This window comes from Musa acuminata, chromosome BXJ2-7 (assembly GCF_036884655.1).
Source record: "Musa acuminata AAA Group cultivar baxijiao chromosome BXJ2-7, Cavendish_Baxijiao_AAA, whole genome shotgun sequence".
NCBI classification, from domain to species: domain Eukaryota; kingdom Viridiplantae; phylum Streptophyta; class Magnoliopsida; order Zingiberales; family Musaceae; genus Musa; species Musa acuminata.
The window spans coordinates 29,865,940-29,877,917 of NC_088344.1; the positions used below are offsets into that span (position 1 = coordinate 29,865,940).

An 11,978-nucleotide genomic window follows, 5' to 3' on the forward strand; every position below is an offset into this window, starting at 1 on the left:
AGGATACAATTTAGACCTTTTATAAAAAAAAAACTTTTTGAAGAAAATCTCTCTCTCTCTCTCTCTCTCATATATATATATATATATATATATATATATATATATATATATATATATATATATATATATATATATATATATATATATATATATATATATATATATAAGAATTATACATGTGGTTCATATGAGCGATCGTTATATTGATCATATAGATATCCTATCCAACAAGGATATCTTTTATATTTATAGTCAACTATAATTATTATTTTGATCCCTATACTATTAAAAGTAGTATTGAATTTCGAGATTCTTATATTTACGAAAGTAAAATATTTAATTATAATTCTCTCATTTACTATTTTTAAATTATTAATTTCATATAAACTTTTTGACGGAGGCTTCTAACATAGCAGACCAATAACAACGTCAGTAGCACGCAAGGCCGATGGCATTCTAGATGAGTTCTGGGCATTGCCTCCGACCATCACCGAGTTCCTCCTCCTCTTCTCTTTCCAACCTGCTCCCCTCTTCTTTCTTTCCTTGCATTGCGGTCTCATGGCATTTCTGGATTTGCCAGAATACCTGCAATCAAGATTGCTTGGATCGATTAAGATTGTTTGGATCAAAGAAAGGAAAAGCTTGTTATGTGGTCAAATCTTCCTCGTGTTGTGGAGAGATTGATCGAAAGACGTTCAATTGACATCTAAGAGTGTAATCATTTTCGTAGATTCTGTTCTGTGACTTGATTCCCTAATGAGCTTGTCTCGTTCTTCCTAAAGATTCAATGCATCTGAGATGCTGGAGAGGAGCAGGAACGGCAAAATCATATCATATTTGCAGGGGGTTCCATCGGCAGAGACCAGCGGGAGTCCTTCCTGTGCATGCTAGCTCTGTGCAGAACAAGTCCAGCATCTACGAGCACCACGGGAACCCCATCACCGAGCACAAAGGCTTGCCATCCATGGTCTTCCATTGCTTGTGGTCGTATCGGGATGCGTCTTCGCTTATCTTGTGAAAGCAGAGGATCATGGAATCCAATTAGCTAGTCTTCTTCCGGAACCATCTCTAACGAGCAAGCAGGATCAATAGAGGGACAAGCAGGTACGATGGGCGAGCACATGTGGTAGGCAATCGTCTCTAGTGGACGAGCACGATTGTCTCCAACGGAAGAGCAGGTGCGACAAATGAGGAGGGGTAGCAAGTAAACAGGTGTGGCAAGCGAACAAGATCAACGGAGGGACGACGGGCAAACAGGTTCGAAAGAGAGGAGGAAAAAAATCGATCACGGTCATGGGCAATGCTCAAATCTCCTCTAGAATGCTATTGGCCTCGTGCGCCACCAGTACCGTTGCTAGATTGCCGTCGCCGGAAGAAAGGAAAGCGATTTTTGTTAAAAGCCTTCACATTGCAAACGAGAAGTTTATATAAAATAAATAATTTAAAAAAATAAAATTATTTTTTTATTTTTTTTATTCATATATGTTTTGCACATGACATGTACGATTTTTCCCACCAAATTAACAACATGAAAAAAATTTAAATTAAATATTTCACTTTCGAGATCCCAATATTATTTTTTAAAGTATAAGAATCAAAATATTAATCATAATTAATTGTGAGAGATAATCTATAATTATCCCTTCGAATATACTTAATATAAAAATGTATAGTATGTCACCACATCAACTTGTATACAAGATTACATGTGGCCCACGTTTTGAGCTTGGATCGATATACTAAAATTCAATGACCACAACCATTTTCTAACATGGGGGAAACCATAATGGAATACAAAGAGCTACTCAGTTCCCTATATACTGCAATGTAGCGATGATTACTTCCAAATTTATGCTTGGCCACTTTGCATCATCGACATACACCATAAACACCTATAAAACCAGAGCAATCTACTCCATCATAGTAAAGGGAATGATCATGAATTCCAAGTTACGATTTTGTATAGCGGAAATCAGAATGATTAAAAATTGGGTGCCGGCTATTCCCACAGGAAGCATTGAAACCCAGAACTGCGCTCATGGCACTTCAAGCTCATTGAGTGTTTCAAGTTCCACATATGACCTTTCAGTTCACAGCTCATCCACAAACACTCGTCCTCACAAGCATCAATCTTAAACCCCAAGAAAACCTTCTCAAATCCTAGCAAGCACTTCTCTGGGGATTGTGCACTGCAGGCAGAGTTGAGAAGAAGAGGCAGAGGACAACGACCTAAGGCTTGTCAAATGTGAGGTCCGACAAACTTGCACTTTGAGAGTAGCAGGATTTCCCCTCTTCAAGGGAGATGATACTTGTTGAGACGCTTTGACAAGTGGTGCTTAGACTGTACACACTGTTGCCCGCATTAAATCAGTATGTTAGACCGAGGTAGCTTCTTGACAGGGGAGAAAACTCTGATCAATATATATGCTCTGGTTCCAAATAAATGATCAAAATAATTAAATAACAAATCAAACATATATATAAAAGATGATACTTGAGGTTTTCCCTTTGTTCATGTGTCCACAGAGAGCGAATCAAAATTTTCATTGTATGAGAAAAATCATGTTACAAGAAATATAAACTGCTCAAGCTAACCATGATCTGATTCCAAAGTCTTTTAATACATATTCTCTACCACAAATCCTAAAAAATATTCTCCCAGTCTCTCAAAATATATAGAAGAAAATATATTAGAAGTGATCCAAGCATTTTTTTATTCTCGCATGATATGTAAAAAGAAAAAATATATATATGTATGGACCCACAAAGCAACCAATTATTAATTTTATATAAAACTTTTTATTTTCAAAAAAAATATTTTAGATAGGAAATTATTTTTGAATTGGACAAACTTTTTAACCAAATTTATCAACGAAATACTTTATTATCAATTAAGAATTATATATATATATATATATCCCAACAATCTCCTTGTCCACTTTGTTCCGTGGCAAAGTCTATAATTCATTAATCTGATAGATTTTTGGTACCTACTATGGTCAACATCATATCCCAAAATACAGGAATAAAGCCTAAAAGGATTCAAGCTTAAAATAGGGTGTATAAGAATCTAATGTAGAGTCTAGAAAAGTTATATACACGATTATATATCTCTGAGTATTTTAGATCGTAATGCTATTGTATATTTTATACTATAAACTTCACTCCTAAAATTATTTTGAAGCTTATATCAATTTTATATTTCTAGTACTCATCTCTTCTATCCACTCCCCTCTCTTAGAAACCAAAAGAGTTGATCATAGGTTCCTATGATACTCTGGCTCTATGACCCTCTCTATGGCAATGATGTAGTAGCAGCAGTTGAGTCACTTCTCTCTCATTTTTCACCACCTTCTTCAAGACTATTGATGGAAGTCAGCTATTGCTAATATTTATCTTCTTCACTAGTTATGATACTTGGCCAAAAATTAATCAATTCTGATAAGCTTCTGGCATATGCCAACCAAATGAGACTCATTAAGCAAATTGGCAAGTCTAAGTTGAGATGGGTACAATTGGACAAACTTCCAAGTTCAAACATTCATTGGTGGCATGCTATTTTGTAACATCAATCTTCAAGTGCAATTTAAATAATATAAACAGCCAAAGTAGGATACTGAAAAACAGCTTGTGAAAATAATGTAAAGCAGGGTGAGAGAACTCATAATAAATGCTATGGTTGGTCCAAATAGTCATGTGAATATACCAAAAGAACATCTATGTTTATATGGCTAATCCACAGAGACATCACTAAAACAAATTAGACCAAACTAAGCAGAAATATCTCATAAAAGATAAGACAACTAATCATGTACATGTGGGATCTTTATCAAAAGAAGAATCTATAGTTGTGATGTATTGAGAACTTCTTGTAAATGACACAAGGAACCAAAAAAATCTTCCCACATTTACCACTTGCTAGATTTGTCACATATTTAAAAGTAAAATATTATAAAATAGCTCAGTTTCTGACAGAAACATACATGTCCTGATCACCAATAATCTTTGCAAGAGCAGACTCCTTTCTCAAAATGATGAAATCTCTTAGCATCTCGTGCAATGATTAGACGGCCAACGAGTTTTGATATGATCTTCAGAGCATTATGGCAATCTCCACAAACACGAAGATTTTTCATGATCCTAATATTTGTCCGAGCTGGGGTAGTCATAAGGCCATAAGAAAGAGCCAGTCTCTCACTGTGAGCGAGCAAAGCTTCCTCCTTGGATTCTGGATCAACATCATGCAGAACAAATCGTGTATCTGGTACATATCCAGCCTCTTTCATTTGACGTTGCAAACACCTTAGCTGTGCGTAAATCTTGTCATTTTCAGGATGAGATGTGTCTCCTGCCCTGTATTCATGAACCCTGCTCCTAATTTCAAGAGTCTTTTTCTTTTCTTTCTCTTTTGCCAAGTCTGAATCTTTAACAAGCAGAAGACCCTTACGAGACTGTTCATTTAGCCTAGATGGATCTAAGCGCTCAACAATCTGCACACATTGGTCCCCAAGCTCCAAATTTCCATTAAGTCTAGAAAGAGTCATTAATGTTTCCCAAACATCAACACTTGGCTCAACAGGCATCTGCTCAATGAATTCAAGAGCTTCATCCAAATATCCAGTTCTTCCAAGCATATCTACAATGCTAACATAATGTTCCATGCTAGGAACAATGCTGAAGTCCTTCTTCATTGATTCGAAGTGCAACAACCCCTCATCAACAGCTCCTAAAGAACCACAAGCAGAAAAAATGGAGACGAACAAACCTCCATCTGGCTTCAATCCCTTCTGTTTAAACTGAGTGAACAGATCGATTGCATCCTCTCCAAGCCCGTTATTTGCAAGACCCATTATCATAGTATCCCATGTTGTCAAATTCCTCTGGGGCATATTATCAAAAAGCTGGAAAGCATCGGTTGACGAACCACATCTGAAGTACATATCCAAAATCTTGTTATGAACTCCAACCTCAACATTGACAAATCTTCGTGAAATGCAATTATGTACTTGTCTTGCTTCTTCAAGAAACTTATCACTATCACATGCTTGCATCAACTTTAAGTACCTTGGGAGATCCACCATAACAACATTCTCCTCAAGCAAAGCCAGCACTTTCACAGCATCTGTTACTTTTTTCTCTCTGCAAAAATCATCCAGCTCTTCAATTGTACCCTTGTATGTACTAGAACTACCAGTTTCAGGAGATCCTTCAGAAGCTGATCCAATAGTAGATTGCAAACATTTTAATGATTGATCATATCCTGCAGCATTCAGAGAGAAAGAAGAACCTTGATGAAGCACTGGAGAATCCTCTCTTTGATTTCCAAATGGGTCATGCTGAATGTCGACTGGCCTTTCCTTATAAAAAACATTAGGTATCTGACGAATATCTGCTGCTCTACCTGAATAAATTCCTTCTTGGTTACTTGAAAAATCACCTTCTGGATTCTCTGTACTATAAGAATTGGGATGATGATGACTATTCCCTGGATTATATCCATAATGTGCATCAGGCTGCTGCTGAAATCCTCCGTCTGGTCTGTAATATAGCTCACCACCTCCAACTGTGTGATTAACAGCAGCAACATTTGGGTTTTGCCCAAAACCACCTTGATAATTCCCTCTGTACCGGTCATTAAAATTTTGATGAGGCTCTCTCTTTGTATTCCTATCATCCTCAATTGCATATGGTTTACCATTTCCCATCATATGGTGTCCTGTAGCAACATTTAAATTATTTCCAAAGGTCACTTGACAGTTCCCATCATACTGTCGATTAGGGTCCTGATAAAATTTCCAACTTCTACTCCAGTCATTCACATTTTGATATGATTCAGCATTTACTACAGGCTTGTAGTCACTAGCAATGTTTGGACTCTGGAAAAGATCCTCTTGATGGACCTTTCCATTATGACTATTAGGATTTTGGCAGAATTCCCCATTCCTAATCTGGCTATTCCAACTTCGACATGGTTTGCTGCTGCCGACTGTGTGGTGTCTACTGAAATCATTTGAATTATGATCAAAAGCTCCAGAATAGTTCCCCTGGGAGGGACTATTGGGGTTGTGAAACGATTCTCCATTGGATCTCCATTCACTGCCACAAGCAACTGATCTATCACTACCATTTCCAGTCATCTGGTTGTCCCTGTAAGAACCGTATGGTTTTCCGCCACAAGTATCCCCAAGATTCGACCTTTGATGCTCGACCACCCCGGAGAAACCATTTCCATTCTGCACCTTCAACCACTCTGGATTTTGCAGCCGAACTCCTCCCGGCTCTCCTCCGTGGCACCAGTTGGAACTCTGATAGCGACCAGAGGGGGAAGACCGACCAAGATTGGAGCAAGGCTCACCGGTAGCCTCACGACCGTCATGAGAGTCAGGCGGGAAGTCGTTTCGTTGCGCGGCTGTGCTTAGCCACCGCCACTGCCAGATCAAAGGCGGCGCCTTTGTGGCACGCGCGAGGTTCTCGTAAGAAGTCCCAAAAGGGAAGGAGGGGAAAAGAGGGGGAAAAGGGGGATGTGAGCGGGAACTGACCTTGGAGAGAACGGAGAGTGAACGGATGGTAAGAACGGACGCCTTCTTCTTGTACATCGATCTCGCTCGCGTTCTCTCAACCCACTCTCCCTCCGCCCTGCTCTCGAAAGCTTCCCGAGCCGAGACAACGTCCGCAAGAACCCTAGTAGTCGGCGGAAATCCGATCCCACGGCTTCCTAAAATATACGACTCCAGTGTCGGGTTGAACCGATTCGGTCTGACTCGCTCGGGTTCCCTGTCAAGACTCGAGTGGCGTGAATGAATAAAATGTTTAGCACTAATTTGGATCACTTTTCTGGCACACGACTCGATCTCTAAACTTATTAGTATTAGCTTTCAGCTGATGTTTAGTAATCAATAGTATATTTTTGAAAATATCTGTTAGTGTATTATTATAAAAATGATAGGTCTTGAGTTCAGTATATAAATATATAATTTTTTAAAAAATATATTATGTTATTTAAGATGAATTTTTAAAAAGATTTCTAGTCTTATGAAATTTTGTATAGTATTTTAACTTTTAAAATTCTCACACAAGTATTTTTTATATAAAATATTATTTTTACTCCTATCTCCACTAGACTTATTATTGCCTTGGCCTCCTTGTAGTGTCTCTGTCTTCTCAAATCCTCGTGGTCCTAGTGCTTTTATCATTCTCAAATCTCAGCCTAATTTTTTTTTCTTCTCTCTCGTCAAATTCACTCATGATTATCTTACCTTTACCATAGAACAAAAGCGACAAAAGCACAAAAAAAAAAAAAAAGGATCAAATTGTAGCCGACTTCTTCTCGTCGATTGAACTAATTTTACTACCTATAAGTTTAGTTCCATAAAAAGAATCAAACTAAATATGGATATTAAAAAAGCTTCTTTTTTTTTTTCAAGATGCACCTTTTCATATTTATCAAATGATGCTTATTTATAATAATTTTGAAAATATCCTCGATAACTAAAATAAGTACATTATAGATGGATGCACAAGGTGAAATTAGTTGCCATTATGTTATGAATATGTCCGATCCTTTGTATAAGATTTATAAAATCATGTATAGTATTTTTGAATAGATTTATAGTTTTTGACACATCTACCAAAAAATATAACAAATGTACTAAAAACCCAGCTTAAACTAATTCAAATAAAAATAAAATTTAAATAAAATATTTTTTTATTAATTTATGAATAAAAATAAATAAAAAGATCTTTAAGTTAATTATAGTATTTTTAAATAGGTTATTTTAAAAACACTGTAATTGAGGGGTTCGACCGTTCACTCTATGAACGGATGTATAAGATAATCAAGTATTGATTTAGTTATTTTATCAAAAAAATATTTCATGAATTATGATAAATAGGGACCATCCTTTAGAAAAATATAAAAAAAAATACCTCTTGAGGTAAATTCAAAAAAAGAGTTTTTTTTACCAATAATAATAATAATCAAAATTAAGAATACTATGCTGAAAAATAAATTTAATATAGTTATTATTATTTTATTAATATTATGCTAGGTAAGTGACTTGCGTGGCCCAAATCTGTTACACACTCCGAATCCGAATCATATTGATGGCGTACTGTTGCAGTATATGATGAGCTCGCTATAAAAACAAACAATGGACACTAAATCCCAAACACAAATTTCAAATTTCAAACACTAAAACGGTCAGAAAAACGGTCATGAAAGAATTCCACCGCCCGTTTCCAACAGCCCCCTCCCTCTCTTCTGCTATAGAAGCCCTGTTGCCCCTGTGAAAACCAGAAAGCCTTCCATTATAGTCTCTCGTTCCACATCTCACAAGGCAGCCATCAGACATGAGAGAGTGCATCTCCATCCACATCGGCCAGGCCGGTATCCAGGTCGGCAACGCCTGCTGGGAGCTCTACTGCCTGGAGCACGGCATTCAGGTCTCGCTGCTCTCCCTCTCCCCCATCGTCCCTTCTGCTTCTCCTTTTGTTGTTCCTCTGCAAATCATGATGTCGATTTCTCGGTTGCAGCCGGATGGCCAGATGCCGGGCGGCAAGACGGTTGGCGGAGGAGACGATGCCTTCAACACCTTCTTCAGCGAGACCGGGGCCGGGAAGCATGTCCCCCGCGCCGTGTTCGTCGACCTCGAACCCACCGTGATCGATGAGGTCCGCACTGGCTCCTACCGCCAGCTCTTCCACCCTGAGCAGCTCATCAGCGGAAAGGAGGACGCGGCCAACAACTTCGCCCGCGGCCACTACACCAGTAATTACCACCATCTTTCGTTGCCCACCGAATCATGAATCCATTCTTTCTTTGATGAGTTGGTGATGATGACTGCTGTGGTACAGTTGGGAAGGAGATCGTGGATCTGTGCTTGGACCGCATCCGGAAGCTGGCAGACAACTGTACCGGCCTCCAGGGCTTCTTGGTCTTCCATGCGGTTGGTGGCGGCACAGGGTCTGGACTGGGATCCCTGCTTCTCGAGCGGCTCTCGGTCGATTACGGCAAGAAGTCGAAGCTGGGATTCACCGTCTATCCTTCGCCTCAGGTTTCCACTTCTGTCGTCGAGCCCTACAACAGCGTCCTCTCAACTCACTCCCTCCTTGAGCACACTGATGTCGCAGTGCTCCTCGACAACGAGGCGATCTATGACATCTGCCGCCGCTCTCTTGACATCGAGCGCCCCACCTACACCAATCTCAATCGCCTCGTCTCTCAGGCAATTTAACAAACAACCCTCGCGCTGCCCGTTTCGAGTTTCATAACCCTGTGGTTGTTAATGATTTGAGTTGGCAATCGAAACAGGTGATCTCGTCTTTGACGGCTTCGCTGCGCTTCGACGGAGCGCTTAACGTGGACGTGACGGAGTTCCAGACGAACCTGGTGCCGTACCCGAGGATCCACTTCATGCTGTCGTCCTACGCGCCGGTAATATCGGCGGAGAAGGCCTACCACGAGCAGCTGTCGGTGGCGGAGATCACGAACAGCGCATTCGAGCCGTCGTCGATGATGGCCAAGTGCGACCCGCGGCACGGCAAGTACATGGCCTGTTGCCTCATGTACCGGGGTGACGTAGTCCCCAAGGACGTGAACGCGGCGGTGGCCACCATCAAGACGAAGCGCACCATCCAATTCGTGGACTGGTGCCCCACGGGGTTCAAGTGCGGCATCAACTACCAGCCGCCGACGGTGGTGCCGGGCGGGGACCTGGCCAAGGTGCAGCGAGCCGTGTGCATGATCTCCAACTCCACCAGCGTGGCGGATGTGTTCTCGAGAATCGACCACAAGTTCGACCTGATGTACGCCAAGAGAGCGTTCGTGCACTGGTACGTGGGGGAGGGGATGGAGGAGGGGGAGTTCTCGGAGGCAAGGGAGGACCTGGCGGCGCTGGAGAAGGACTACGAGGAGGTGGGGGCGGAGTCGGCGGAAGGTGAGGAATACGACGAGGCAGACGAGTATTAGGCAGTCGATCTCAAATGGAAGGCAGCTTCTTGCAACACCAATAGACGTATGGTCTGTGTGCTGCAGCCAGCCGGTGTTGTCTTTTTAGTTGTTGATATAAGACACGATGACGAATTAGTCTTGCCAATGTGTAATTTGTCATCACCCTTAATTCGTCATCATGTCTTCAATATAACTGCCACAGTAACATACGTCATCAACAACAACTAAAAGAGAACATCGTCTTGCCAATGTTTAATTTGCATTGTGAATATCTCATCACTAAATAATTCTACAATACATAATAATTTAAAACGCAAGGCACTATTGCGGATCCTATCACACTTTTAATTCGTCTTCAGTAGAATTGCCAAAACCACATACTTGCGACAACTGTAACAAATGGCATCAACAACAACTAAAAGGAACACCGTTTTGAGAGTGTAATTTGCATTGCGGATCATGAAATCATATTAATAATACTTAATAATTTAAAATACGAGGAACCATTACAGATCGTGTTATTGGAACACAAAGACTGTTATATAATGTGAAAAGATTATTTTAGGATTAAAATCAAATAATATTAGATCGATTCTACGATACTTAACTCTTGATATCATCTGAAAATGATCTTCATGTGCCATCAACAACTAAAAGGAACACCGGTTTGAGAGTGTAATTTGCATTAGTGATCATGACATCACTAGATATCTTATAATACTTAATAATTTAAAATACAAGGAACCATTACAGATTGTGTCATTGGAACACAAAGGCTGTTATATAACATGTAATGTAGAAAAATTTTTATGTTAGGATTGAAATCAAATAACATTAGATCGATTTTACGATACATACCTCTTGATATCATCTGAAAATGATTTTTGTAATATGTAAAAGTATTGTCTTTAGATCTAAAACCATTGTTATGAGATTGATGATTTAGGAAAGTTAAGAGAAAAATTATAATATCTCAATCAGATAGTCCATATTAGTCATAGGTACCCTGTAAGTCAATCATGTGAGTGATGACACTTGTGATATGACATGTAGTCTTTTTGCTTATTATTATTATTATTATTATTATTATTATTATTATTATTATATTTTCTTACTTTTTATTGCTTGATGCATAAATATATTATGACGTCAATGGATCTGTGCAATAAGAATCGGATCATGATGAGATCACGATAATAAGACCGATTCACATTTAAACATAGACCCTAAATAATCATAATCATATATTATTTAAGAAAAATATCGAGATAACCAGATAGACTGGTGTGCTGTATACATGTCAATATGATAGAGGCGGCTTGTCTCATAGTTACTCGTTCTAGATCTATTATCATCGATCATCAAAAGTGATAGTCAACTTTATGAGGGTTATTGAGTGTCGATAGAGGATCATCTGCTCTCAATATCATGAGAGGAATATCTCATATATTCTTGCTCAAACAAATCCTTAGTCAAGGTCATTTGGATTAAGAGAAAAATAGTTCTCCGAGAGAATCCGATTAGAGTGAGACTCGAGAAAAACTGTATGGGTTTGACAGCACTATGCTCAATATACGGTCTTTGGGATATTAGATATATAAGGGACTATAAGTATACGGTAACTGAGGACAGATAGGTCCAAATGATTGGATTCCCCCCCTGTATCGTTTAGGAACTACAACGTAGTGGCATAATATGTTCGTAGTCGATGAGTCGAGTGAATTATTATGAAGATAATGATTTACTATTATTATGAAGATAATAATTCATTGAGCCAAAAAGAGTTCTGACAGATATGACTCATGACTAGCTTGATATTAGGCCTAGAGGGTCACACACATATGACAGGTGTTGCGATGAGTAGAGGTTCATATATGAAATATCCGCTAGAGCATCTATCTTATTGGATATCCAATAAGCCCATGAATTATTGGATCTTATATATGATATTCAATAAAAAGAATAAGACCACTAATCTAAGAGGCTATAGTAATTGGATAGAGATTCAATACCCAATAAGGCATAATCT

At 39.1% G+C, this 11,978-nt stretch overlaps 2 protein-coding genes across 6 annotated transcripts; one reads left to right on the forward strand and one right to left on the reverse strand.

Moving 5' to 3' along the window:
- Nucleotides 1-1,921: 1,921 nt before the first annotated feature.
- LOC135617521 (pentatricopeptide repeat-containing protein At4g32450, mitochondrial-like) lies at nucleotides 1,922-6,696 on the reverse strand. 5 transcript variants are annotated; one of them, XM_065117846.1, is made up of 2 exons: nucleotides 3,984-6,695; nucleotides 1,922-2,350 (listed from the first exon to the last, which is right to left on the reverse strand). In XM_065117846.1, the coding sequence occupies exon 1, from the start codon at nucleotides 6,594-6,596 to the stop codon at nucleotides 3,993-3,995; it is 2,604 nt and encodes an 867-aa protein (XP_064973918.1). In that variant the 5' UTR covers nucleotides 6,597-6,695; the 3' UTR covers nucleotides 1,922-2,350; nucleotides 3,984-3,992. The 5 variants fall into 5 exon arrangements, with proteins under 5 accessions (XP_064973918.1, XP_064973920.1, XP_064973919.1 ...); XM_065117848.1 differs by having other exon boundaries at nucleotides 1,922-2,389; XM_065117847.1 differs by having other exon boundaries at nucleotides 1,922-2,429.
- Nucleotides 6,697-8,281: 1,585 nt separating this feature from the next.
- On the forward strand, nucleotides 8,282-10,244 carry LOC103992122 (tubulin alpha chain). Its single transcript, XM_009411717.3, has 4 exons — nucleotides 8,282-8,442; nucleotides 8,533-8,767; nucleotides 8,854-9,224; nucleotides 9,311-10,244. Exons 1-4 carry the CDS (start codon nucleotides 8,350-8,352, stop codon nucleotides 9,965-9,967), a joined length of 1,356 nt encoding a protein of 451 aa, XP_009409992.2. The 5' UTR covers nucleotides 8,282-8,349; the 3' UTR covers nucleotides 9,968-10,244.
- The last annotated feature ends 1,734 nt before the right edge of the window (nucleotides 10,245-11,978 follow it).

Bases quoted from the DNA above. Each gene is read 5' to 3' on its own strand.
- LOC135617521 (XM_065117846.1), bottom strand. From the start codon at position 6,596: ATGTACAAGAAGAAGGCGTCCGTTCTTACCATCCGTTCACTCTCCGTT.
- LOC103992122 (XM_009411717.3), top strand. From the start codon at position 8,350: ATGAGAGAGTGCATCTCCATCCACATCGGCCAGGCCGGTATCCAGGTC. The intron at 8,443-8,532 runs GTCTCGCTGCTC...TCTCGGTTGCAG, and splicing joins GCCTGGAGCACGGCATTCAG to CCGGATGGCCAGATGCCGGG. The intron at 9,225-9,310 runs GCAATTTAACAA...CAATCGAAACAG, and splicing joins TCAATCGCCTCGTCTCTCAG to GTGATCTCGTCTTTGACGGC.